Source organism: Takifugu flavidus, chromosome 19, assembly GCF_003711565.1.
Source record: "Takifugu flavidus isolate HTHZ2018 chromosome 19, ASM371156v2, whole genome shotgun sequence".
Taxonomy (NCBI): Eukaryota; Metazoa; Chordata; class Actinopteri; order Tetraodontiformes; family Tetraodontidae; genus Takifugu; species Takifugu flavidus.
The window spans coordinates 6945701-6973382 of record NC_079538.1 but is presented as its reverse complement, the minus strand read 5'-3'; the positions used below and the strand labels follow the sequence as shown (position 1 = coordinate 6973382).

The 27682-nt window shown below is 44.8% G+C and overlaps 1 protein-coding gene across 2 annotated transcripts in view; it reads right to left on the bottom strand.

The window, feature by feature from the left end:
- syne1a (spectrin repeat containing, nuclear envelope 1a) overlaps positions 1-27682 on the bottom strand; it is a 91059-nt gene that overhangs the window by 1545 nt on the left and 61832 nt on the right. The window contains exons 87-147 of one of the 2 annotated variants that reach the window (XM_057016973.1): positions 27219-27401; positions 26943-27080; positions 26510-26695; positions 25979-26101; positions 25712-25894; positions 25003-25146; positions 23434-23649; positions 22086-22226; positions 21205-21318; positions 20751-20912; positions 20337-20531; positions 20079-20252; positions 19516-19707; positions 18843-18974; positions 18657-18754; positions 18388-18538; positions 18152-18280; positions 17895-18065; positions 17596-17811; positions 17407-17508; positions 17202-17321; positions 16903-17103; positions 16636-16809; positions 16342-16473; positions 16063-16259; positions 15815-15947; positions 15551-15733; positions 15222-15371; positions 14904-15080; positions 14663-14818; positions 14416-14571; positions 14148-14318; positions 13924-14057; positions 13627-13831; positions 13009-13191; positions 12741-12887; positions 12508-12662; positions 12263-12410; positions 12094-12188; positions 11787-12021; positions 11449-11643; positions 10640-10765; positions 9688-9843; positions 9433-9591; positions 9170-9336; positions 7345-7507; positions 6835-7022; positions 6494-6644; positions 5847-6029; positions 5532-5669; positions 4761-4952; positions 4175-4496; positions 3742-3810; positions 3226-3359; positions 2999-3125; positions 2712-2914; positions 2252-2458; positions 2035-2163; positions 1663-1926; positions 1497-1583; positions 916-974 (exon numbers count right to left, since the gene is read on the bottom strand). In XM_057016973.1, the coding sequence (XP_056872953.1) occupies positions 916-974; positions 1497-1583; positions 1663-1926; positions 2035-2163; positions 2252-2458; positions 2712-2914; positions 2999-3125; positions 3226-3359; positions 3742-3810; positions 4175-4496; positions 4761-4952; positions 5532-5669; positions 5847-6029; positions 6494-6644; positions 6835-7022; positions 7345-7507; positions 9170-9336; positions 9433-9591; positions 9688-9843; positions 10640-10765; positions 11449-11643; positions 11787-12021; positions 12094-12188; positions 12263-12410; positions 12508-12662; positions 12741-12887; positions 13009-13191; positions 13627-13831; positions 13924-14057; positions 14148-14318; positions 14416-14571; positions 14663-14818; positions 14904-15080; positions 15222-15371; positions 15551-15733; positions 15815-15947; positions 16063-16259; positions 16342-16473; positions 16636-16809; positions 16903-17103; positions 17202-17321; positions 17407-17508; positions 17596-17811; positions 17895-18065; positions 18152-18280; positions 18388-18538; positions 18657-18754; positions 18843-18974; positions 19516-19707; positions 20079-20252; positions 20337-20531; positions 20751-20912; positions 21205-21318; positions 22086-22226; positions 23434-23649; positions 25003-25146; positions 25712-25894; positions 25979-26101; positions 26510-26695; positions 26943-27080; positions 27219-27401 (9821 nt within the window). Of the gene's footprint in view, positions 1-915; positions 975-1496; positions 1584-1662; positions 1927-2034; positions 2164-2251; positions 2459-2711; positions 2915-2998; positions 3126-3225; positions 3360-3741; positions 3811-4174; positions 4497-4760; positions 4953-5531; positions 5670-5846; positions 6030-6493; positions 6645-6834; positions 7023-7344; positions 7508-9169; positions 9337-9432; positions 9592-9687; positions 9844-10639; positions 10766-11448; positions 11701-11786; positions 12022-12093; positions 12189-12262; positions 12411-12507; positions 12663-12740; positions 12888-13008; positions 13192-13626; positions 13832-13923; positions 14058-14147; positions 14319-14415; positions 14572-14662; positions 14819-14903; positions 15081-15221; positions 15372-15550; positions 15734-15814; positions 15948-16062; positions 16260-16341; positions 16474-16635; positions 16810-16902; positions 17104-17201; positions 17322-17406; positions 17509-17595; positions 17812-17894; positions 18066-18151; positions 18281-18387; positions 18539-18656; positions 18755-18842; positions 18975-19515; positions 19708-20078; positions 20253-20336; positions 20532-20750; positions 20913-21204; positions 21319-22085; positions 22227-23433; positions 23650-25002; positions 25147-25711; positions 25895-25978; positions 26102-26509; positions 26696-26942; positions 27081-27218; positions 27402-27682 lie in introns of both variants that reach the window. The other variant, XM_057016972.1, reaches the window with a different exon arrangement.

The window sequence follows — 27682 nt, the reverse complement described above, 5'->3', positions numbered from 1 at the left end:
ACTAACAAACACCACGAGCTTTGTGACGGGGCGGACCGCGTCTCTCCAGGATTTGGGAAAAGCTCCGGCTTCAGTGCCCAGTGTGCGAGAGTTCAATGTCACGTCTCAGTCCAAACACACACGGCAGAAATGCCAAGATGCTTTTCTGGAGACGTCCACAGACGGAGCCAAGAGTCAAGGGGAGGAACACTGTGTTCTCACTGCAGCTCGTCCTCATTAAGGTTGAAGGAGGGTCGAACACGCCGACGCTCCTTCGGCACAGTTTTATTTAGTGCTGCGTGTGGTGCATCACACGTCTCTTAAGGGAACTCGTTACACGAATCTATAGGTGCCACACGTTTCTACTACAGATAGTTTAGAACTCGAACATTCGCTGTTAGAAACAAGAGACGTGAGGGAGTTCTGGAAATGGAAAAGTGGGAGTTTAGACAGAAGGGGAAAGAAGTAGGAGTTATTTGTTCATATCCTGCTTTCAACCATGAGGCTAACGAAACAGGAAAGAAACGTGACAAAGAAAAACAGTCTGAAGGAAGCTGAGCGTGCACTGAGCTTCAGCTGACACCACCTGGTGGACGACGGGGGGTTGGAATCATTTCATGAAGACAGAAACAGCGTAGGGAGGAGACATTGTTTTTTATACCGCACTGAAAAGCAGCACAAAGAGAAGCAGTGGATCAAACATTTAAAAGAGACGGGCAGCCGCCTGAGGCAGGGAGCTGCCCGCTCGTTTAAGAGTTGGTAACACGGCCTCTGGAAACAGGGACGATCATGGAAAGCAGCTTCGAAACCAATCACAGAGGCTACAATTCAACTAAAACCACAATTATAATTAAGGAGTCAAGCACAACTGAACACATTCTAAAATCTAGACTGGTTCCATCATGATCCCTTGTTTCTAGAGTCCAGGAGAGGTACCTGTGGCGTGGGACGCTCTCGGGGTGTCCTGGGTGGGCCTGACTACTTTTGCCTCGGGGCTGTACCACGAAATGAGGAGGGAGGGGTAAAAGAAAGGAAAGAATGTTTCAGTCAAGGGCAAATAAAGACAAAGCTTCAGATGAGAGAAAAACAAATGACATAAGGAGCCATAACATAGCTTGAGAGCAAATTGTCAACAGCTAAAGAGCAACATGATCAATGACTGATCATCAGGACCAAGAAATCTGGCTTCTCGAAACTAGATCCTAAGCCTCGAAACAGAATTACAAAGTTAAACGTTTAGCTGCTTGGATGCAAAAGCTAACACATGAATTAACCGCCGCGTCCTTTTGAGATGAAAAGCCAGGATTTCTTGTATGTTTTTGGCAGATTGATGTGATGCGGATGGCAAAAAAGAAAACCATCTCAAAATGGGAGGTATGATGGGCGCAACACAGTTTCGATGTACAAGTTAGCAGAGCGATTGAAAAAAAACCAAAACATGTATCACTAAGAATAATAAAACGAGACTTTTATGTGGAGAGGATGCCCCCTGCAGGCGGTGATGCTAAAAACATTACCAATTGTTTGCGACTGCGCCCGGTCACCTCTGACATCGGACTGGTTGAGTGGCAGATTTCCGCTTTGCCTCTAGGCCATAAGCACTCCTGGGGAATAAACACAAGTATCATTTAGCTTAAACGTGACCGTGAAGGCAGGACTGTCAATGCGTTGTCATTTCCTGACCTGTTGTCTGTCCACGGCCTCCAGTCTCGTCTCCAAACCCTGAAGGTCCGAGGTGACTTGCTTCAGGAGCAGCTTCAGTCGGTTCATGATCACGTGCACCTTCTCCTGGGCCTCCAGACACTCGCTGCCCTGAGCCCGACCCTGTCCTGACCTCTGGGTCTGCGGCAGCGGAGCCAGAGGACTCGTGGTGACCAGCAGCTGAGCTGAAAGCTCCTGCAGGGACGAGACCTTCTGCTGGGACTCCAGCAGCTCGTGCTTGACTTGCTGTGAGAGCATTAGAGGGACAGATTTCAAGACAACAGCACAAACTCAAGACTTCATGAACGAATAAACACAGACGCGTGGTGAGATGACCCACACTCGTCGGCATACCGTTAAAGTCTTGTGATGAGCTTGTAATGTCTCACGGTCCAGTCCTGGAGCGATGGGCACCACTTCATTTCTCCTGCGGTCTATGTTCTCCAGCCACAGCAGCAGACCGTGGCTCATCTCATGGAACTCCTGCGTGCGGATGTGGAAAAATAGGACATATGACCGTCTGCAGAAGCAGAAATAATGCTAGAAAGTGTGCGTATGTGTGTTTTAGTACCTGACATTGCATCAGCACCCCTTGCAATTCTTCCCTCCAGTCCTCCAGAGAAGCACCGAGACGATTCCAGGATGCGTTCATCTCTTTCAGACCCTCCCGCAGCTCCCACGCCTCCTCAGATTCATGCTCTGTTTGGAGGAAGTCCGCACTTCTGAGATTGATTGATAAGACCTCTGACTTTTGGGCGTCCATCCCCTTCAGCAGCTCCTGCGGGAAGTAACCAAAGAGGGAGGCTCAAAGCGCCATCTAGTGGTCAGGACATGTAGGACAGGAAGTGAACACGGCGCGATACACACAAGGTGACTGAAAGGATAAAGTTGTAAGCAAACAGAAAAGATAAACGAACAAAATATGTAGTAAAAAAGTATAGAGGTATAGAAAAAGTGTAGAAGTGAAAATGAAACAAATGAGGAGACAAGAAATGGTTTTCTAGACTGGATATCAAGGTCAAACTGGCAACCTTGAGCTTTTTGATCCTCTGCTGTATGGTGTGTATGTCAGCACTGTGGACGAGCCCTCGCAGCTGACCGAGCTCAGCCTCGGACCGCCCCAGCCAGGCCCTCATGTTCTGCAGATCTGAGCTCAGCTGCTGCAGATCCTGCTTGTGCCTGTGTGTCTCGCTGAGGGACTGAGCCTGGATCAGCTCCCAGCGTTCGATCACACCTGGAGGGACACGACAGCATCAGGTGACATGGTCAAGGACATGTACAGAACATCTGAATACAGGGGGAAGTGAAAAGTCCTGACCTGATCCTTGGGCATCCGTGCCGTTGAGGTTGGTGAGACCCGGAAGGTCATCCTCGTCCTCCGTTAGCTCTCCCTCTGCTCTTTTCACTGCGTCTATGCTACCTCGACATTCCCCCATCAGACGCATCTGGGCAAATGAGTTCAGTGGGAGAAAAACTTTTAGTAACGTGCATTTGCAGACACCAAGTATTTAGTTTTGCCTTTAATGAGGTCTATAGAGGACTCACATATCCCATGTATGTAGAATCCATGTCTGGACTGGAGCTGCTGGCTAAGGCTTCTCTCTGCTGAAGGTGCTGCCGGCCTGCATTCAGAGCCTGATCCAGCTGCCTCAGACTGGCCTCCAGTTGTCCAGGCTCACCTATAGAAGTCAGGGGACCATGAGGAAAAAGCAAATATCCAGCGCTAAAAATATACGTTGGCATGCTGTTGGTGCCGACTGATGCAGGGATGGCATGCATTCACCAAAAAATACTGGTCAAATCAAAGAAACGTAGAAGTGATTTTAACATGTAAATGTAGATATTAGCTGTGAAATATGTGACGATACTGCAATGGCTGATGTCTACTCTTCTTGATGGAACAGCATGCTGTGATATCATCTTTCCATACGTTGTAATGGATAATGGGACATGCAGCCTGGATGATCTCTGCTCGTGTAGTATTAAAAAGAGGGTTTTAGTCTCAGGTTATGGCATGCTCTCCATGCTCATGCTGCCACACCAGCGCCTGCTGTTTCCTACCAGAGGATGATTTCAGTGTGTTCTCAGTCAGTTTTATATAGGCCTCTGGGCTCTCTGGAATAACTACGTCTGAGAAGAGAAAGAAAATACACTCTACTTTTATCTGGAATACCCACCCATATGTGCGGACTTTTATCCTGAGCCCCCCCTATTTATATTGTTTGACAGCTTTCTCAGTTAAATATTATCCACTATTTTATTTTTCAGAGAAGAAACTAAACACATCACTGGAGGCTGTGCTGGACTAATGTCTGTTGTTTCAGCCGATTTCCCATAAACTTCCTTCTAGGGAACGCTAGGCAAGGATAGGCTGTGTGTGAATGTGGCTTGTTACACATGATACAGTCCTTTCTAAAACTGTCCCAAAAGACAATCAAAATTAATATCAATAACACCCACAAGCAATCTGCAACTATCCATCCTATGTACTGACCTGACAGCACAGCAGCAGCCGTCCTCAAATACTCATCCTCCTCCTCCTCCTGCTCTTTACTCCTCTCCCTCAGTCCTCGTCCTCCAGGACTGTCCAGACCTCTGCTCAGGTCGTAGTCATGGTCCCACTCTAATGGGATGGAATCTAAGCTGGCTGGAGTGTCGCGTCCTGCGAGGTCCGTGCAGGTGAAGGTGGTGGTGCTGGAAGCTGGACGACTGGACGGCTGGGGGGAAGAGGGGTTGCCCCACTGGAGCTCAGAGAGCTCTGCTCCCACCTCCATATCCAGCTCTCTGTCGGAGCCATCAAGCTCATCGTCGGCCAGCTGGAAGAGAGAAAGGACGAATACATCATTTTGCCTTTGAGAGTTGAGACTAAGTGGAGCTGGGGTGGGGTAACGTGAGGTGAACGTAAGCGTGTAGTTTGTCCTTTAGCAGCTGTGGTCGTTAAATTCTGCACGGCATTTGTTTTCAGCGCGTCGCAGGTGGTGAAGGAGGGCAGCTGTCGTACAAATGTTGCCGTGTGTTCAGACAGAGTCAAATGTCCTTATCTCGCTGCGACACCTAAAGCCATTGACGTTTGTACTTACAGGCAGTCGTCTGAGTTTCTTGTAGTATCTGTCGACACGGCCAAAGACTTCCTGGCAGTACCTCTGCAGCTCCTCCAGCTCCTCCTCAATAACAGCTGCGTCGAGAGGTTCGCTCTTTTCAATCAGGCCTTCGCCCTGTCTCAGCGCCAACTCAATCTTTGCTGTGTTCAGAACGATTTCCTGCTGGAAAGCCTGAGAAGGAAAAGAACAAATGGCATCTAGCGACAATTCAAACTGCAACTCAGTCCGCTGGTATTTATAAACATTCATTTAAATAACACCTGACCTATTCCCAGTTAGCAAAACTCAAAATATGAGAACATTAAAAGTTTTAAAAGCATAAATCTTTCGGTTTTTTTTAAATATTAGTTTTGAATTTTGCTTTTATTTTTGAATGCTAACTGACTATGGAATGTATCTCGTGTTACAATGTATAGATGGTAATAGCTATAAATTCACAGCAGATTTTGATCTCTATATAATAGAAACTTGTTTATTACCAATAAATACTTGACTAATGACTAATAATAGTGACTAGGAGACCATCCAATCTGTGTATAAATATCTTCTGCATTGCTCCAAATAAATAGTGAGATCCTGCCTGAGTGATGACACAAACATCTTTACATATAGATTCTCCAAAAACCTAAAGATTTTACTCTATCATATTTATAGAGAGTGTTATTACAGCACAGCTGTACAAACACCAGCGTTTGTTCACTTCTGCTCACTTATTTTTAGAATTTTCACTCAAAGCTGTGGCAGTCTCACCCTGAGCTGTTTTATCTTTGCCTGTACGTCACACTCGGAGAAGTGCTCTATGTTGGTCAGCTGCAGGTCCATCTCAGTCAGCCACACCAGAATACTGTCTCGCGCCGTCTCAAACTCTTCTCTCTGGCTGATGAAGTGCTGCAGGAACAAAATGAGACCATCGAAGCGACTGCTTAAACATCATTTACACGCTAATAGACAATGCAGCAGGATGTTGAACACAGGGACAAATGTGACAACTGGAGGTGAACGCAGTTCTTTCATCGGACTCGGCAGCGCCACTCAGCAACCCAAGCATATGAAATGTGATGGTACCCTTAGCCTGCGCAGGATGGCGGTCACCCTCTTCTGCAGGTTGTCCCATCTCCTGTTCCCGTTATGCACCATGTCCTTGAGTCGGCAGGAGGAGTCGGTGCGGTTCTCCCGGGCCAGACGGCGGTACTGTTTATTGATGAGCTCCAGCTGGGTCAGACATTCTTGTACCTGACGCTGAAAGGCCTGCAATACAAAACAGAGGAATTTAGATCTTAAAGAAAACCTTCAAACTAAAACTTGCCCCTAAATCCAAATCATTACAACTACTTCCAGCTCTGCACCTACAAAAGAATTCGAATCATATAATAATCGAATAATAAATTAGTAGATGTTAAAGAATGGAAATTGGAAAAAAGCAAACACACGTTTGAAAGAAAGTATCTACGGACTCAGCTAGAAATATCAGCGATCTCAATGCCCCGATTGACGCCACACTATCAGATAGCAGGAATGTGCACGTGCATGTTGACGGACTGTAGCAGCTGAGCACACCACTGCACCACTGCAGACGGATAGAAGCAACGCGACACTATTTACTCTTTTTCCTACTGCGTGCGTCTGTCCACAGTCTCATTTTCCCATTAGAAGCGCCAAATAAAAGCTCACACACATTAAAATGTGCAAACTGATAATAACAAATTGGACACCTCAAACTTTTTGAGCTCTTCTTTTGCGACAGTATAGAGGACTCCAGATGAGTTGGGCAGAGCTGCTTTTCTTTCTGACGTCTTCAGCCAATCTTCGAACCTCCAATAGTCATCCAGAAACTTCTGCCACAACCTCCACGTCTCTTCGATCCTTAAGCAGAAAAACAGCGCAGTTGCAGAATGTAGCTGGTATGTGTGCATTGGTGCCATCCCATTTAGAAAAGTTAAGTCTCTCATCAACAATAATTAGCTAATAACTTGATAGCGAATGTTACTTGAGATCTTAGAAAACAAACTAGAAACAATGATTTTGTGCTTATGTAGATGAACCAAGTGCTCACTTGAGCCGCCTCTCCATGGACATGGCACAGATATTCCTCCAGCGTCTCTCCAGCCCTCGGGTAGACTGTTGGATGGAATCGCATCCAGTCTCAGTGGAGCAGGCGTCACAGTCGTGCAGCAGGACTTCACACAGGTTCAAGACCGATGCCACCCCTGTGCTGTGTTTCTCTATGTCCCTCTGCACCACCTGCAAGCGGGGAAGAACAACTTGTGATGAATATAAAAACAAAAGTGTGGGCTTGTACGTTGCAGCTCTGGGGGAAAGCAGAGGTGCTGTGGTGTCTGAATATAAGCTAGCTTTAAAAAGAAGCGGACGATTCCCTCCTGATGTTCAGCATCACTTCTTGTCCAGCAGCTGAATCATACGGCTGAGTTATTATTAGTATTGGCAGGGAAGAAGTTTTGGCCGATTGACCGTGTCTTTAGGTGCTTGTTAAATCGAGCGTGGATGTTTTAGATGACCATATTTATGTGGAACCTCGGACTGTCCTGTGTGTGGTTCCATTTACCTGCTGCTGGTTGAGTTTCTTCTCGATTTCCTTCTCCTCACAGGTGTCGTAGACTATCGGTCTGGACAGCTCCATCTCTATGTGAGACAGCCAGGAACGCAGGCTGCTCATCTTCTTTTCCAACTGCTGAACAGCCACGAGGGTCTCCCTCAACTTCTTCACCCTGATGGAAGATTTATGAGTTGGCATGTCGTTACCATGGCAACATAACCTAACAGTAGTAAAGAGCACCACCACCCCCCCACCATTGTATGTGATACATCTGAATTTAGAGGAATAATGCAGAGGAGGAAAAAACATTTAAATAAAAAGAGAAATCTATTTGAGGTGTTTGTTAGAATCTTCACTGTGGATGACAATACAGGATGTTGTCTGTCATGAGTTAAAAAGAGCAGCAGAAGAAGTCTGTGAATGATTATTATATGAGGTCCAAGCAAACGTTTTCAGAGGGAAGTGAGATGACCTGACTTGACCCCAGACATCATCTGGAAACTACCTCAAATCTGAAATCATCTCATTCCAACGCTGCAATAAATGTTGCCACTATAAGCTTCAACCAAATTACAGTGTTAGCAACCATTCGTCTACTCATATCACACCAGTCACTTTAAAAGCACAAAAGATACATGTATAACTCTACTTGATGAACAATTCAAGAAAAATAGTGTTGGTGGCTAAAGACATAATGTATTTCTACACACTGTTAAATCAGAACTGCACATAGATACAAACTGGCAAAATAAGAATGATGTTTTCATATTATATTAATAAAGATGAACTTCATTAAAGCTATAAACACCACAACAATCAATAATGAATAAATAATAAATTAATAAATTCCAAAGTTCGTCCTGCCTGTTGACATCGCAGTCACATTCCGGCAGGTCCTGATCATTCTGGCAACCTGCCATATCATCCGATAATAAATCCAAAACCATGTGGGACAGAATTCCCAAAGACCACGTTAACGTCGGGAAGTGTTACACCGTCGATCCAAACACTCTCCTGTCTGGTCTGGGGGTGGCACAACTGTGACTTATCAACTGTTGGTCTCCAAGGTTAAAAAAAGAGAACCTCAAACAGACGTGTGTGTGTGTGTGTGTGTGAGAGAGAGAGGGAGAGAGAGAGAGAGAGAGAGAGAGAGAGAGAAAAGGGAGTGAGAAACAAGAGCGAGGGGGGGGGGGTGAGTACCCTGGAGTGACAAGTGCTGCTGTTTCCAAAAACAGACTTACAGTCAGAGGCATGTGCTGCAGGGCTGGACTGAATCAGGGCGCCACACACAAACACACAATGGATGAAGGATCCAAGTGCAACTTTGCTGATTCGACATGTTTTTAGGGAAATAAGGAAACTCCTCATAACAACATCCAAAAAAACCCAGTGGATCCCAAAACAAAAAAGCTTTTAAGGGAAGCTTAAGAGTAACTTTAAGAGTTCCCTGCTGCAAGAGTGCAGCTGTTATTTTAGCAGTTGGGTCCCGAAGATAAACGGCCAGAAAATATACTGCAAAGCATTCTGAAACACTGAACAGCTGAATAGCTGCTACTAAGGAGTAGCAAGTAAAAAAGAAGACACAAAGGAGGAATGAGGAATGTGATTTTTTTTTTTTTTGCTTGCATTGCAGCTCCACTGACTGAATCTTCTACAAGCGCAATTAAAGTTGGGAATTCTAGCAGCACTGCAGGGAGATGAATTGGCCAATGTGAGTGTCAGGAAGCAGTAATAAATCCTGAGCCGGGTCCTGGCCGGTAAACGAACCTCAGTGATGGTCTCTACCGTTTGAAGCCTACATATTTATCTGCTGAGAACATTTCGGCACGCTCACCTGGCCGCGATGAGGTCCAAAAGGTGTTGCCAGCGCTCGCTGACTTTGTTGAGCTTTTGCTGGATCTCGGCAGCTTTGCTCTCTTGGCTGGCCCTCGCCAGACGCTCCCCCATCGCCTGCAGCTGCTGCTTGTTTTCCTGAGCCACGTTGATCTCCTCCTGGTAGTCCTGGGAGAAAGACACCAAACAGGGTGATCCCATGCAAAATGGCCAAACGTATCAGGAAGGATTTTAATTTGAGGAACTTTGCGTCTGCGTTCTCACCTTGCGCAGCTTTTCCATCATCTCCTCAATGCTTATGTCTCCATTTTGTGAGACCATGCTCTCCATCTGGGTGAGCCACTCACACAGCTCCTTGTTCTTCTCATTAAACACGGCCCATTCGTTCAGCTTTTCGCTCACCTGTTGCCTGCGCAAGGACAGCTGGTGGGCAGAAAGTGGGGGAGATCGCTCAGATATTAAGAAAAATGGCATCAGCATCATTTCTGCGTGACAGTCATGTGTAGCGTTGGAATCTACCTGGTGGCAGACCTCTCCCCACTGACACTGTAGCAGCTGGAGTCGCTCTTGCAAGACTGTGATGTCATCTGTGCTGACTGTGCCCTCCAAGGAGTCTCTCAGGAGGAACAAGGAAGCAAGGTCATCAGTCCAGCCAGCCGCGCTGCCCTCCAGCTCCTGTATCAAAGGAAGGACAGCAAATGATGATCTGAGGAGCCTGGTAAAGAGCCCGAGTCCTAACCACCAACATCAGCCACATCAGAGTCACATGGCTGAAGACCAACGGACGCGGCTGCACCTTCTGCAACGCCAGTGAATAATACCAACACAAATAACAAGAAAAACAACATATATTCAGCACAAATAGCCCAGCAACAATAACCTTGCATCTCCTCTTCCTCTGTCATGGTGGGTCTTCGTTGCAGAGTAGTCATTTGTGGAGCGCTCATTACGCAAGACGCACAAAAGGAAGCAGGCACATATGTACACCCCCACAGCCAAGAGGGATGCTCTCTCACTCCCTCTCTCTTATGCGCATGTCTGCACTTGCTGTGTCTCCCCACCCCCCACTCCTCAGATGATGCTACTCTCACCCTCTTTTCCCTGAAAAGGATGCGTCATGCATGAAATATGGCTGCACATGGAGGCAGGCGTCATCACTTTTTTCCTATGTATTTTACACTTTGTCAGAAATCTACCAAGCAGGAGCATTTTATTCATTCTTAATTAAAATAGAATATTTTTTTGGGGAAAAAAGGGGTTTTAATATAAAAAAGAAGATTCGTGGAAAAAAAGCAGACCCGAGGAAGCCGCCGGTGTGTGTTTATCCTGATAGCCAGGCTAAAGGTAACTGATGTATGTGACACATTGTCTGTGTAATAATGTGGGTGAGAAGCAGAGAATGTCTCAGCAGGACAAATGGTTCAAAATAGCTGATATGTTCCAGTGTATAAGTGTAACAGACTGCCCTCACCTTGCATCTGATCTGCTCTGAGTGCAACTCTTCATGGTTGTCAGGCAGCGGCACCGAAAGCTTCATCTTGAAGACCTTGAGCTTCTCCATTGAAGTGTTTATGCCTTTCTCACACCGCTCCCAGTTCTACACACACATGGAGATTTAAATCAACAAGCATAAGGCCAATGCAGATCTTTTACTAATCAGGACCTTTGGATGAAGGGTGTCTGTACAGCCACATAAATTTATCTTCACCAGAAAGAGAGGAAAGTTTTGCCCAGAGGGGCAGAGATTAAGTCTATTTTTAGAGTCTCTGTAGTTGTCCAATGAAGGATAAAACAGGGTTATATTTGGTAAGGAATGCTAGGGGCTATATTTAAAGAAAGTAATGATAAAATAAAAGTTAAGGGGAGGCTAACATAAATAGAAGTGCCTTCAATGTGAAAACTGAAGGTAGAGAATAAGACAGAGAACGAAGAGCAAAAACTTTCAGTGTTAAAATAGGGACATTATTAGAACTTGTTTGGTTCTATGACAAGATTTTCAATTCCTACACAAGGAATTGAAACTATCTTCACGTTGCCCTGCAAAATAACCCAATGAAACCCTTTTATGAGTCACTCAGAAGTAGCCCAGTTATTATTATCTTCAAAGATAGACAGTAGACTGAAGTTGTGAGAAGTACACACCAAATTAGATCTGATGACTTAGCCTGGCAAACTCTTGATAAGTCAAAAAAAAAAGCCTTTGGGAATTAATCAAATGACTTCTGGTCATGATTTTTGCTCATCGATGTGATATATACATATGTATTAAAATAACCAGACCTTGATTAGGCCCTGCAGCTCTCTCCTTTGCTGGTCCAGGCGGTGGTGGGCGTGTCTCCACCTTTCCTGAATCTCCATCAGCTCTGCCTGCAGGCTGGACTCAGACACAGCGTCAGCCGACAGCAACAGGCTCATGCCAGCCTCCACTGTCAGAATGTAGCTTCCCTGCTGCCTGTGGAGGACTCGCTCTCTCTGCTGCAGGAAGAGAAACGAGGGGAACGCACAGAGGGGGGAAAAGTTAACTACAGGAGACTAAGGTGGGAGAAAAGATGGGAGTTTATTAGAGGAACATTTCAATCTAGCGTTTTAAAACCAAAACCCGCTGTGACAGGATCTACCTGAATCTCGTCTAATAGATTTCGGGCTTGTAGCAGGGCTACAGGCTCGCCGGGTTGATATACAGATGGATCACGTGACACTTCCTGAAGCCATCGTTGGAGCTTTTCCGTTGTCTCTTGGTAATTCTGCCACTGGCGAACAAGACTATCAATGATTCCCCTTCGCTGCTGAGCTCGCCTCACCACTCCCTGCCACTCGTTGCTTAGCAAGGCCAGTTTCACACTGAAATCATCTCTGTTGGAGGCAGTGAGAACGGCGTAAAGCTTCTCAGTATTTGTTCTGATTCTTAAATGGTCGTGTCTTTACCTGTCATCCACTGATCCTTGGTCCAATATATGATGGCCATCATTGATGATGGAATAGAGAATTTGCTGCCTGCTAAACATCTCTGCCTGGAATAGCTGTAAACAAACGTAGTTTTACCACATAACAGCGAGAGAAAGAGACTATGTGTATGTTTGTATTGACCTCTGACCTCATGATCTCTCTGCTGCTCCAGCAGACTCTGGTAGTTTCCTGAGATCTCAGCAGTCAACTTCTGCTCAGTCTGGGTCAAGAATTCCATCCAAGTCTCACATTTCTGGAGGAAGCTCTGCTGCTGGAGCACGACTGATTGCAGTTTACTATTGAAAGACATTTAGAACATATAAAAGATTAGTTTTAAGAGGTACTGCACGTGTTACCACCTAAAGTCATGGTAAAAAAAAAAAACATAAGTACCTGAACCTCTCATTGAGGTGAGCTGTGTGAGCAGCCCAGTTTCTGTTAAGGTTCTGCAGTCTTTTAACATCACTGTCACTGACTGGCAGCCTGTAAACCAGCTCGTTTATCCGTTCTAGGTCTGGAGACAGGCTGCTCAATTTCAGCAGATGAACCTGGTTTAATGTATTTAGATTTGTTTTCAGACAAACCATATTGTCAAGTTCAAAAACCACAGAATACCACTCTCTTACCCTCAACTTCTCCATTTTCTTCTGGACCAAAGCAACCTCAGATGAGCCAACTGGGTCAGACTGCTTCAGCACCTCCTCTGCCTCTTCAGCCTGACCAATCAGCACATTTAACTGCTTTCTGAAACCCTCGCAGGCCTGAGATTCAGACTACAGCCATTCAAACACAGTAAGAATAAAGAAAATTTATACAACATGAATCAAAAATAATCACAAGACTGTACGGCGTAACAAGACTCTATATACTGTACTATTAATAATGCTTTCCTACCTGAAGTGTTTCCTGCTGCCGCTGAAGGGAGTGCTCCAGTTTTGCTAGGTGATAGGTGAGTGCCAGCAGGTCAGACTGGATGGCTGCTGAAGAAGAAGCATCAACAAGACACTTGAGCTGGTCCCCTAAAGTCTGTAGGTGTTGCAGTGACTCCTGTACTGAGGCCTGGCCCCCAAGGCATGCCTGCAACAGCAAAGTGAGAAGAGAGGCAAAGGTTGGAGAACACAACAGAAGCCACACAAGGAAAGACAACCCTTTAAATACCTACAACAAAGTCAGTTTATAATGAGAATTTCTTTTTATTTTTTAATTTTGGCTTTATTCACTGGAGTGATAGAGGTGCATTCCTCAGTCCCTATGATCCAACCAAAGCAAAGTAATCCACTGACACCCCCAGACCCCTGCAGTGTAAATCACAAGCCTGTCTTTTCTATGGCGGTCTGCTTTTCAACAGACTTTTGTTACATTGTGGTGAGGATCCACATTCCTGGCGACAAAAGAAGAGGATGCCATTTATATTCGGCAGCTGAAAACAAGGCTTTTAAATTTGCGTGGTGGGCAAATGGTTTCAGGGCTAGAGGCCTTTAGTTTCCTTAGTTACTACTCATCTCAACTCACACTGCAGTCCTTCATCCAGGCGCTGCTCTCCTCCTCTGTGATCTCTCTGTCAGTAGCGCTCTTGAGGAGGCGATCGGCACATTCCTCCTGTCTACGAACTCCTGCGACACACTGGCTGTGCAACAACTTGTAGCGCTGCCACAAACCCTGAAGGTCTTTACCGATCTTCAGCTGCTCTGAGATCTGCTCTAGTAGATGGTTCCACCTGTGGAGGAGAGACGTGGTGTGAAAGCTAGTGTGACCACAGCCGTGCCGGGCACAGCTTGAGTGATGGGTTTGAATTTGTACTATCCTCACTTGATGTTGACGTCATGGAGAGCTCTGTTGAGCGTTTCAGCCACAGATGGGTGACACTCTGTCAGTAACTGGTGTGTTACGGTACCAAACTTCCTCAAGCTGCTCTCTTGTTTATCCATCTCTTCCTGTAAACCCTAGAAATCCAAAAAAATCATTTTAGAATTGTTTTTTGTGGCATTTAATGCTATGAATAGCACTTTAAAAACAGCTTTTGTAATCCTCACCTCTAAACTCTCCACTTGTTGCTGGACAGCTTCCAGGGAACCGTTGAGGAGTCGCAGCCGAGAAACAGAGTATCTGCCCTCCATCAGGTAACCATTAATCTCCTCTGAAGCACGGCGGTATAACGTCCACTGCTCAAGCACCAATCGCAGGTTCCCCTTCTTCTGGATTATCTGAAGGGAAGAATAGGAGAACGTATGACCAAATGTCTCAAAGACAACAGTAAAAAGTCAACAATAACTATCATTTTAGGGGATAAAAATGATTCACCATTTGGTCTAAGCGTGCCCATGACTGCTTAAGGCCTTTGAGAGTTTCCCTGACAACAGAGCAGGCTGAACCATTTTCTTTCTGGATGAGAGCATTTCCTCGTTCCTCTGCTTTCTCTAGATCCTTCTCCTTTTCCTTTACTAATTCCTCCAACTCCTGAAACATTATAATTTTTTGAAAACAATCTCAGAAACATATAACCTCACATGGTTTGTTGCTGACATGTCAGTGATGTAGGAGTGCATACGTGACAGTCTTTGAGTGCATTCTGCACCGATGCTACGTCCTCTATCCTGTTCCTCTTCTTTAGTTTCTCCTCCTGCAGAGTGAGCCAGGTTTTCAAGGCCTGAACTCCACTTTCATGCTCCATCCAACTTTCCAAGAGTCCCTCCAAATGCTGAATCTAAAATTAAACCGCAATGTAGAGACATAAGTGACAGCAAACCACAATTTACCAGAAGACCTCTATTCTTGACTTCATACGTCACCTTTTCGCCAATAAGCCCCTGAAGAATCTGCCAACGTCTGTTCATTGCTCCAAGTTTCTCAGCAAAATCTGTTTTGTCACTGCGCTTTCCTTCTACATCATGACTGCTCATCTGCAACACTGACTGGTTTACAAAGTCCACGGTTAACTGCTTACAGGTCAGATCTATGCGGAAACCCTGTAAAAGACACATAACAATGTCAAAAGTGTGATAAATAAGATGCATTAAGAGAAAGAGTAAAGGTGGCCAGCTGTTAATGATTTGTTTTTCAGAACACCACAACTGGCCAGTAAATTAACGTGTACATATGATCTATACCTTATACTTCTGCAAAAATTCTTGAACTTTCTCAGAGCCCAAAACTGCCTGGATTTTATCTTGGTCCCCCTCTATGATGTTCTCCATGAGAGAGATCCAACTCATCAGCTCTGTGATGGCATGTCGTGATGCCAGCTTCTCCATTTGCAACTAAAGTATGACAGCAGGAAGGTTTCAGTTAAAAACAACCAACGTGGAGAGTGATAAGCAGTTAAAAACAACCAATGTGGAGAGTGATAAGCAGTTAAAAACAACCAATGTGGAGAGTGATAAGCAATACTGCAGGGATATTGATATGGACACTTTATGTGTGTGGTGCTTTCACAAACCTGGTGAAGCTTTTCCTGTACAACAGGAATATGCGTCAACAACTCTGCCCACTGAGTGTCAATCTGGCCCATTGCTGACCTGAGGCCAGCTGTGTCGACCCGTTTCAGTCGCAGTAGCTGGTTGCCAGTGTTCAGCACAGATGAGCGCAAGGATGACTTGGCATCTACCTCTTTTGAAAACTCCTGCCACACAAATAGTTGTTTTGTAATTTGTAATATTGTATGTACCGGCAGTTGTATTTCTGATTTTGCAACTAGACTAACCAGGAAGGCACACAGGTGATCTCTGACAGTCTCCAGCTCCTGAGGCACTGTTACTGACTGCGCTGTCCAGAACTCCAGTTGGTCGACTGCCGACTGCAACCAGTGGCTCAGTTCTGCAGACTCGTTCTGGTACCTTGACATTATAAAGAGGAGTAAATTATTTATTCTTCTGCCAACTTTTGATGATTATCTTCAGGCTGTATGCATGACGACTGCCAGGTCAGCCAATAGAAAATCATGGCGCTGACCTGCTCCAGTGTTTTAGCGTTGAATCGAGGCGATGCAGCTCCTTGTTGACTTTGGTGGTAGAGGACAGCCAGTGTTCACCCAGCTGAGTCAGCTGGTTCTCCAAGTCTACGCAGCCAACAGAGAGAAGAAGCCTCTTGCCTTCCTCCAGAACTTGGTACAACTGGGGCTGGTGCTCCATCAGACTAGTTTTCAAGTGCTAGTTCACAGAGAGGCAATAAATTATTGCAAATTCTTGGGATTGTTGTTAAATATTGCGTTGCAAGAGCCGTCTTTCTTGCCTGGTAAAGACGGATTCTTTCAACGAGTCTTTCCTCTGTCTCCTCAACCAGGCCTACAGTTGGAATACTGCACTCCACGGCCTCTAACTGTCTGCACACAGCCTGGTAGTTTTCCACGAGCCTGCTCCAAGACTGTGAAAATGAATAACACAATACTTTTGTTATTTTTAAAACAATGGTTTAAGAAAAATAGTTAACATGAAAACTATGACAACTTAATCCACTGAAAGTTAAAAAAAAAAAGACTGCAAGCATGTAATACACCAACATGACCACAATATCCTGTTTTTGTACCTCCTGTATGCCCTCCAGCTCCACCCCTCGTCTGTGGGCCTGTTTAAGAACACTTTGGGCCAAGGCCATTGTCTCCTCCAGGACCTGGCTCTCCCTCTGTGCTACCAGGCCGCACACTTTACTGTAAAAGGTCTGGGTGAGGATCATATGGCACTCTAGGCCCTGGAAAAACTCCTAAAAACAACATTAAAGAAAAAAAAAACCAAATCTGTTTGAAAAGCAAAGCTTTTGATGAAAACAAAGTCTTGATGCTACTGTGTTTCTCACTTTGTGTTTGTCCAGTAGCATCTGGACCTCTTTGACAGAAGTCACTGTCATTTTCTGGTCTGCAGCCATCTTGTCCTGAGCAGTGTCCACCAGGTTTGTGAGGTCATGAAGGGCAGCCTCATACTGAGCCTTGAGGGACAAGCCATGATTCAGACTGCTGCGTCTGGAGCCCACCATCAGCACCAGCTCCTCATACGCATCCTACAAATAAGCATCAACAGCAGAAGTTACGGTGCTAGAAATACACAGTAGAGAGCCCAAGAGATCAGAGTCGTAAACAATTGGTGTGATAATGTTACCTGGAGTTTAAGAAGTTCTTGGTTAGCGATATGGTCCGACTGGAGTCCATCTGCTCTGGTCTTCAGCTCTGCAACTCTTTGCTCAAACTCTTTCAGACTGTCCTCCACTTCTGATAATGTCTAGAAAATAATCACCAAAATGAAATCATGATACTTTTAATGCAATGACAATTTCAAATGCTTGAGCATTTATTTTATATCATACCTCTAATTGCTTTGAGGCCGGTCTGTCCACAGTCCCGGCCATTTTCTTCAGTAACTGGTGTTTATGTTCGCTCAGAGCTGCGAAGAGCACCCTCAGTTCATTCTGGAAAGCACAATATAAAATGGAGTCACAGATTTGCTAAGCAACAAAAAGAATTGAAGTGGGTGGATGTCACCACTGTTTATGTACCTGGACATGTGAGTGGTCCTGAAGTCTGTCCTTCATGCTGTCACAGTATTGCACTAAGGTGGACTCCAGCAGTCCCATCCTCTCTTGCAAACCCTCCAGCGTGTCTTCCATCAGGACTTGCTCGTCCCTGCCACACTGTCGACCCGCTCCTCCAGCCATGAGATCTCTGCAGAGGTTCACCTCCCGGGTCATTATCTTCAGCTGCCTATTTAAACACTAAATCCAAAGAGACGATGTCTCTTGTCAGTATTAATGGAGGGAACGCGATACTGCTTGCGTAATATAATGGCAGCGTCTACCTCAAAATTTGTAAGCTGTGTCTCTGTATGTTCAGACAGCAACACAGGACCAGAAAGCAGCTGGTTCTCAGCAGCATCAAGCCAGGAGGAGGCCGCTGACACAGCAGAATACAGCTGCTGCTGGACTGATGTTCCTCTCATAGAGCCCACCAGGCTGCCATCATTCACTGCCTGAGGAGCAACAAAGAGCATTCACTCAGGACACTAGAATTAGGGGAATATATTTGTACCTCTGGGTACAAACATCCGTATTTTACCTCTTGTGTGATTCTCTGCAGAGTCTGACTGCAGGTTTCAAACAAAGCTCTTGGAGACAGAGAATCTTGGCCGAGAGGCTCTCCTTTAAACACCAGACTAGGACTGGACAAACGAGACCAGAGGAGGACCTGCACACAAGTATAATAACTAAAATCAAATGGGAGAAACAAAACCCCACGTGATGGCAAAAACTGCCATAAAACATGTCAGAATTGTACTGTCATTGTGAGGGTACCGGACTAAGCTGGTCCTGTTCTAGGGAATTAAGCGAGAGCTGTAGTTTTGTGCTCTGATCTTTATTCAAATTTTCCCAGCGTTGCCTCAGCTGGTCTGCAGGACACACAGTCTCACTGTCCAGCAACACTCCTCCAGGGATGGACACCTCACTGTGGGAGAGAGAGGCCGGCTGCTTTATTCATAAAGGAATACCTATTGATACATGTTGCTTGAGGTTTTTTTAAAAAAGGCCTAGAATTTAAAAAGAATCCAGAAAAGAGAAAGTACCTGTCACCATTGAGGGTCTGGTTGTTAAGTAACTCCTCTCCAAAGTTGGCTACAGACTGCAGCAGCTTCCTCTGTTCGGCTACTTGATGTTGTAGCTCCTTGAATGTCACCGTGCAAACATTTAGGTACATCCACAACTTTACTGGTGATTTTAAATGGATGACTGATATAAAATACATTTCTCACCCTCTGTCGAAGAAGATTGTCATGATGCTGCTGTGTGCGTGTGGACCTTGCATGGGAGAGCCAGTCCTGAACATTAGGACTCTGGGACAGAGATGAATCTGGTTCACTGTCCTCCTGCTCCTGCAGTGAACCCTGGTCAAGCAGAGGGACAGTCCACAATCCATTATAAATGACTGAAATATTTAGTGAACAATTAAGAAACCACAGTTTTAGTGCTAAGCTAGCTGGTTTCAGTGTGTTGATTTAATTGTAAACCAAACACCATAAAGACAAAAAAAACCTCATATTGACTCAGAAAACAGTGTTTCAAAGTTGTAATATGACCTAGCCAATGCCAAGTATTTCAAAATAAATTAAATTGGACAAAAAAACAAAGCAAAAAGGTCGAAATTTTGCCTCATAAGAACCACACCTGCTTTGGTATTGTTAAAGTTAACATGCAAAGATGGCAGCCCCTTTTTTTTTAAGCTAATTGAGCCCCAATATGGAAAACACTGGACTTTTCTATACAGAGACTGACATGACCTTTGCTATTGGAACAATACCACCATTCATATGGTTACAGTGTGTCACACAATACAGCCCAGCACAGCCAGAGGGGCAGGGAGGAAAAATGGGCTGCATGGCAGTAGCTAAGAAAAAAACATGGACATGAAGAGATCAGAGCTCTCACCTGTATGTCGACTTGTTTGTCCTGCAGCATCTGCTGCAGCTCCACCAAACTGTCTTTGAGGGATCGCAGTTTAAGTGTGAGTTGCTCCGCCTCCCCTTTGGTCTCAGCTCGACCCTCCAACAACAAGCTCTCGCTGTGGACGGACAGCTCCGACAGATACGACACCTTCTGCTCAATCTCAAGTAGCATGTTCTGAAATGGGCAGACAACTGTTAATTCCTGATCTGGGACCTAAATACGCACATTTAGGATTATTTACCTACAGAAAACATCCTGCAAACTGCTAATGAGATGAGTAATTGTGTATCATTAAAACAGCAACAGTGATATAATGACAAGGGACAGATGCTTTTTAAGGAACACTGAGACGGACAGATGTTTGAGCCTTTGTTATATTTAACTCCAGAATAAAATCAAAAGTTGTACTGCTTCTACCACTTAATGAAAAGCTGACAGTAATCATCAGGAAACCTGTAAGTAGGACGTTAATAAACATGCCCCGATATCTTAATGTACGGCAGTGTTTCAGGCCTCTATGCACCAGCATGTCCAGCAAACCTCACCTGACAGTCAATCAGCTGCTCTTCCATGTCCAGGTCTTCATTTAATGGCTTAAGTGCAGAACTCAGTGTTGCTCGGGTGCTGAGCAGCCAGTGGTCGAGCTCCTCGGCCTCGCTGTGGTAACGCTGCAGCGCCTGTTCCTGTCGTTGCCCTTCTAGCTGTTCACTTATTCTCTCCTGATCCAGCACAGAGACGGAGCTCATTTATTGCATGAAACCAAAGGTACAGGCGTTAAAAGAAAACGCTCTTCAGGCTCCCACCTCTAGAAGCTGACGTTTCCCCGAGGCCTTCATTCGGATGGTGGCCATCCGCTCTCCCAGCACAGTGAGAGTAGACTGGAGAGCCAGCTGGTCACCGGCCTCCCCATCACCATCGCTGTCTGCCAGCTCTTCTGAGAACCACGTCTGCAACTCACCAATCTCCTCCTGCAGCATCAGGATCTCATCCATTAAAGCCTGGACAGGTGAAGAAAAGCATGAAAATGTTTAATTGCATGATATGTGGTTGACTTTGGATGAAGGCTAGCATAACTTGATAGCACTGTAATGTTTTGGTGTACAACTTTTGCAACAGGACAGTAAATTTTCTGTTACACAAACAAATAATTCTGAGGTTTTTGTAATATTTCCATCACACATTTCTTCAGAATCTTCAGACCTCCATCATTTACTCACTTGATGTGCAGCCATCTGGCTCTCTGGACTCTTGTTAGGCTCAAGGCCCTCGTTGAGCGTTCCCTCAATGGACTCCATTTTAGTAGAAATGGACTGGAGGGACTCTTGATAATGCTGCTGTCGCTCCAAAGCTTCATATAGACTTTTCTGTTTCTCACTGATCTGTGTTGAGAAAAAGGGATGGAAACGATAAGATGAAAGATCAAAGCTTACTGTCACACTTGAAGTCAACTGAGACAATCGATACTATTGGTCATGTTTTGAATGTGTAAAGACCGTAATGTTTTAAGAAATGCTTCTTTGCGTAAAATTAGGTTACGCATTGACTTTGAATCAACTTTTGGAGCTGTAAGGTCTCTAGAACCTCGTGAATCAAGAAAACCTGAAGGGATCTTTAAAGTTTACACTGATAACTGATTTTGTCCAATTATAAGCAACTTTCTTTACAACTGACCACATTCTTGAGGGTTTCCCAAGATCTCTGCAAGTCATCCAAGTTGGCAGTGCTGGTCTTCATGGAAGGGTCATACAGTTCCTGGATGGGGGCTCGGCTTATAGTGCTATGACCCTGTCGTACATAACACAGTGAGTAATGGTTTCAGTGCTATTTGCTTATGAGGGACATCACTGAGCTGATAGGTCCATTTACATGACATCAATAATGGGTATGACAACAACAGAGCACTACTGTTTGACTGCTCCATCCCTTTAACTTTTTAACTTTTCCTATCTAAGTTGACAAAATCTTGCTTTGTCATGTTTCAAATAGAGGGTTTTGGACAATGAAGAGTTCCCTAAACAGACCTCTTCCCACATATTGGATGTTTTCTTCAGGAACAGTGGCATTTATAGAATTTACAACTTTTATTGGGCTTTTTAAGCTCTTTGTGTCATAAAAAAAGTGCAAAAGCAAATTTTCTTCAGCAAAGTAAATCTGAAAATATAACGCTAATAAACAGAAAAAAGGAAGAGGCAGCAAAGCAGCTATCCTTCCATTATATTGACAAAGGTGATGACGGGGAAGTTATTGGTGGCATCAGATGGTGATGACAGAGCAGAGTGATAATAGCATGTCCATCTTAACAAGTCATCTCTACACTATGTCAGCTTCAGCTATAATTGGTTTGTTATAATTCTTTAATGATTAAACATGTGTTCCACTCATGTCATTGAAGATGAAGCATTTATAAAATAGGATCATTTAATGTTTGGTTGATGACTCATAAAGATTGACAATTTGTGGTTGAGGACAGGACAGTGCTGTTAGGCTGCAGAGCAGATGTTGGGACTATAGAAGCTAGCTGGAGCAGCTAACGCTGGAGGTCTTTGAAGTACCTGGTTAAGAGGAGCGTCAGCATTAGCCCCTGGGGAGGGGGAGCGGCAGGCAGGGGGTGAGGAGACCTCACTGTTGGTACCCTCCTCCCCTGACTCCTCTGTCACAGGGGAGAGGAGTGTGTGGCAACGGCCTGCTGTCATCTGACCACGCGCACACATACATATCAAAGAAGCCGTAAAGGGATGGGGGGGGGGGGGGGAGAAAACACCCAGATCAAAAGAAGACAGAAGCATAAAAAAGAAAGAGAAAAGGAGAGCACAAAAATTAATAGAAAATGGGAAAAAATGAATTGTATTCAGCACTGCTGATAAATAAGCTAGCAAGTAATGTGCTGATGCTATAATCATGAGACGCTACATCATATTTACCACGGATCAATAGTAAGTTGGAAACAAAAGGTCTAAGACTAAAGCATGCATAGCTAAACGAGACAGCAGCTGTCGGAGAAGTAGCACAATTGTCCGAGTTTCTGAATGCGTCACTGGAAAGGCAGAGCAGAAATTTGAGCCAAGCCCTGCAAAGAGCTGCCTTTTGGCAGTTAACGCCGTACTTGGCCAGCTGACTTGAAACCTTGTTATATTTAGAGGATTTTTTTCCCGGGCTTTATGATGCAATGCAATGCAATGGCCTGTCAAACCAGTGTGTGTGGGAAGCTCTCACTCACTGTATAAACTTTGTAGTTATATTACCGAATAAGAAAGTCCCTCTCAAAACTGCATTAGGAACTGTACTGTAACTAAGCAGTCAGTACCCAGCAACAGTCACACACAAACACACACTGATACGGTGATATCCTGTTTCCTGGCCTGCTGAGCAAACCACCACAAACAGTGACAGAGCAAAAACAAATGTGAACAGAAATTTACAAAGGAAATGGGGGCCGTTCGGATGATCATGCAGCGAATGAAACAGAAGGAGTCCGACAGATGCAGGTCGGTATCACCCGGAGGAAATAACAGCATGAATACAGTCAAAGATAACGTGTTAGGAGGCAAAGAAAGTGTGGGTTATTCCTGTGCAAAAAGAGACACAAAAGAGCAGCAAAGGAATCCTGTATAGAAGTGTGCACTCTAAAACTGTAAGTGCTTCGCGTTGGTAACTTGGATCTGAACAGTTACCTCACACCATCTAAGTTAGGGTAAGTAAGCTTCAACAAACTACCAACACAGACAGGGCTCTAAAGCAGGAGCCTCTAGATTCACTGGAAGCCATTGGTGTGGGCAGATGGGGAGAATAGACCAACACAAAAATATAGATGCGATGCATACACAGGATAGCTATGCAGCATGCACATGTGTGTCCCTGGTGTGAGTCTGGTTGAGTCCAAGGAAAGGTTTTGCCACTCACCATGACAACAGAGGGGTGTGCGGGAAGCTGCTGGGAGGTTGGCCTAGCGCTGGGCAGCTCCTCATCACTCAGCTCCTCCATGCCGTCTGAAAGACCCTCCACTTCGCTGACCGTGAGCAGCATGGTGGCGTGTTTGGCCTTCACCGTAAGCATCTTACACTTGGAATGAAGCAAGGCGATCTGCTCCTGATAGCCGCGGATCTTCTGGGCCAGCTCCTGTCAAAACATTCCCCCCCAAACAGAAAACACCGACGCCCCCGGGGTCAGAGGCATGTGGTTTGGTCCGCGATGGAGATCAACAGTTCCAGGATGGTAAAAGACGGGGGTGGTTCTGTTGGTGCGGCACTGAATGCGGAGCTGGTGCGAAAGAGCGCAGTAAGTTGAGTGGAAGCATTCTTTTCTCTTCCCGGTTCGTTTGAGTGTGTAAGCACAGAGAGAGAATAGCCCTGCCTCTCTCTTTTTTTCTCAGTCTCTCTCTCTGGCTTCCTCTGCACCTCTGGGCCAATCAGAGTGGATCAGAGGCGGGGTGACTCAGAGCGGCGGCCGAGCCAACAGGCTGGACGTTTGGTTGTGAGAGACCCTCGAAAAAGAAGTTCAAAATGCCCCAGACCCTGCCACGGAAATGTTCAGGAAAAAACAGGAAGTGATCTCACTCCCTGCGTCCCCCACCTTCCTCTGCATGCTACTTCCCTCCCCTAGAGGGCTTCATTTCCACGAATGACTGCCTGTGAGAGGGGTGACTCCAGAGGACGAATGGCATAGATGGTGTCAAATTACAGCAATGGTTTGAACCCTGCTCCTCCTCCCTTCTTTCTCCAGCTGCTCCTCCTCCTACTCAGCCCTGCAGATGGTCGCCGCACTGATAATCAGGTCATGTGACTAACGGGGCCAGTATTGTTGAAGCAGGACATAAACACAATGGAAAGCTAAATCAACGCGGTGCATATTTGCCTCCACAACTCCTGGAGGTTGACAAAATCTGTTTAAAACTATTGTTTTCTTGTTTTTTCTTAACTATTTAACTACTTAACTTTTTGTCTTAACTATTCAGCCTGCAGGTTCTCTCACTCGGTGGTGAATTAAACACTCGGCTGAATGCACGTATAAAAAACAGATAAAATCTTTCCGCTGGGTCTATTTACAGTTAGATAAAGGAGGAATGTGTATCAGTTGGGCCTTTACAGGCATAATGATGCTACAGCTACCGTATCAGACATTTCAATGTCTGTGTCCACAAAATCTGTATATTTTTAATCTTAATTTGTTTGAATCGCTCTTGTTCTTTCAGCTGTAAATGGCTGAATCTCATCTTCTTGTTCTCGTTTCTTAGATTTTGAAAGATCTGGCCTAAATAGAAGAGCTATTTTTAGACACCGACATCCTGGGACTCATTTTTATTAAATGTCAAGTGAACTGTCCTTTGAGATAAATGTTAATTATTCACAGTAAAATTACCAGACTGGGCCACTTAGCAAGGAAGAGTTTCCCCTGCAACTGTACCCGGGAATTCCAATAATTGAAGGAACAAAATTCTCTATAAAAACCAGGTGCCGTGAAGGACAACCTCACCTCATGGTGCTGGATTTGAGCCTGCAGTTCCTGTATGTTACTGGTCGATACCGGACGGTCCTGAATGATGCGATGAGCTTCTTCTATTAATCTCTGGAGATTCTTGACTTCCTGTTCGTACTGCTCATACTGCACCACAGCCTCCTTGGACACGGGATAAATGCAGAATATAATATTAGTCTCTGAAAGGAAATTAGTAGTTCATTCTGGGGAGAGCAATAGTGAATGTAACCTACTGAAGTGATATAAGTGGACCTTATTAGATCTATCCCACTTTGTTTTGTCTATATACGGTAATATATGATGATAAATGGATAGATTCTAAATTGAAAAATACAACTGAGACTGATGGAATGAGTTCATTTGTTTTTCTTCCTGAGTAAATGGTCTACTTTGAGTGCTATTGAGTACTTCAGAGTAATAATGATCTCATGGGGGTTCAAAGTAAATATCTAGCAATAAAAGTGATGAGTTGCTTCAGGTTGGCAAGAGTATGTATATTAGTAGTATGGATTGTATATATTGTTGAAACCTACGGAGTCCCTGTCTTAGTATCTTGAAAATAGAAAGGTCATTGGTCATTTGAAGGTCAATGGTAACAGATAAATTTACCAGTTAAAAATAGATCACATAGCATTTGCTGTAACTCAATCCCATGAGACAGATGACTAATAAAATAAGCCATATTCTGCAGAAGACTGCAGCACACCTGCAGGATGTTGCACTGCTGGATGGTGGTGTGCTGCAGCTGGCTGGCCTCTTGCTGCAGACATTGAGCTGTGCGGCAGATCGGCAGGCTGGTCACGACTTCCTCTGGAAGCCAGAGGGCGCTCTGACACTGCTGCACCGCCACCACCTTCTGCTTGAAACCTTCCATTTCCACCAGCAGACGCTGTATGAGTAATAAACAGGAGTATTAAGATGCAAACATCACATCACGCTTATGTGACAACGTTGTTTAGAAATAAATAGTCACCTGTCTCTGTGTGAGCTGCTCTCTAAGGCTGAGCCTGTGGAGATCTGGGGAGGCAAGTGTGACCTGGATCTGTTCTACAGCTGCATGGAGGTTTTTCACTTCTGCCTCTAAATGCAACATATCCTGGGAAAGACATAGAAAGTTATAGTCTGCAATAGAAGTGGCCATACTGTATATGACAATGTACAATGTAGCTAAGAAAGAATCACTTTTTTGAGCTTGTAGTTGGAGGAGCTATGAGAAGAAGAAGAAGAAGAACCCTTCGGCCGTAATGTAGCCACATAATGTAGCCACATAATGTAGCCACATAATGCAGCCACATTATTTATTTCCGCTTAAAGAAAGAGAGTGTTTAATTACAATGATGTATTAACAAATGACTGGCCACTAGGAGGAAGAATTAGGATATATGTGGAGATATATATATATAAATATATATATATATCTGAGAGACAATATGATGTCATGTCATGGCCTAAAGTATTAATGAGCAGTTACAGCAACGTTTGCCTGGGAGCCAGTGACATTTACCTTCGCTGCATCCTGCAGACTCTGAAGACGAGTCCTGGCGGTTTGTTGTAGCTCCTCAGTGCATCTACTGAGGTATTTCACCTGCTGTTCCCAGCTCTCAGTCTGAAGAGCCTCCCCCAGTTGCTCTTCCCTCTCCCCCATGGCCTCCAAATCACCATGGAGACCCCGACACTCCCGAAGCAATGCCTGTCATGATGGGGACGTAAATTAGAATTCAAAGCGAAGCCCTTTATATTGTGCAATTATACTAATTAATGCTGGTTAACACACATGACAGTTTACTGCCAAAACTGTTTAAAGGTGCCTTTACATGGGTCAGTGCATGAAATTAAAAATAAGAGTTTGTTGCAGAAAAATGAAATGTAGCTTCAGCTTTAGTGTTAATTATCTTGAAGCCATTTCTGCTCCCTGTAATGAGCTCATAACGACTCGCCTGATGTGCTCGTATTTGCTCCTGTAGCTGGGATGCAGAGCTCCACACTATGCTACTGGTGACCAGAACCTCTGCCTTCTCCGTCCATCCCAAAATAAAAGCCTTCATACTCTGATACTCCTGCAGTTCTTTTTCTGCCTGTTCCCAAGAGAAGCAACAAGACAAAATACAATTAATGCAAATACATTTCTAAATGTAAAAGCAAACTAAATGCATGGATTACCTCCGTGCAATTTAAATTAATCCACACATTTGACACATTTGAGGACATCCCACCTTTTTCAGTCTGTTTGCTCTGTCTTGGACCAGTTGAAAAGTGTGCACCTGCAATTCTGTCAGCTTGGTGACAGCATCACCAAGCTGCTTACAAAGCAAAGGGTTCTGCTCCCAAAACTCCTGCACGGAGGCTCCCAACTCTGCCAGCGAGCGATTGCAACATTCACATTCTTCACACAGAGCCTGTGAAACCCAAGAGAAACTAAATGAATACCTGGGAGAACACTGATTCATAGCTAAGAAATATAGACAAGTATAGAGCAGGTACGGTCAGGTTGGATTAGAATAATATCAGTTTTGCAGGAGAGCAGTGATTAAGTTGGTGCGAGCTTTAGAGGATGTAATAATTAACCATCAAAACAGTGAGGATGTAATAATTAACCATCAAAACAGTGAGAGCAACAAGGAGGACAGAAGGGACTAGGCTAACACTCCCATTTGATATTCTGCTTTCAAAATGGGTC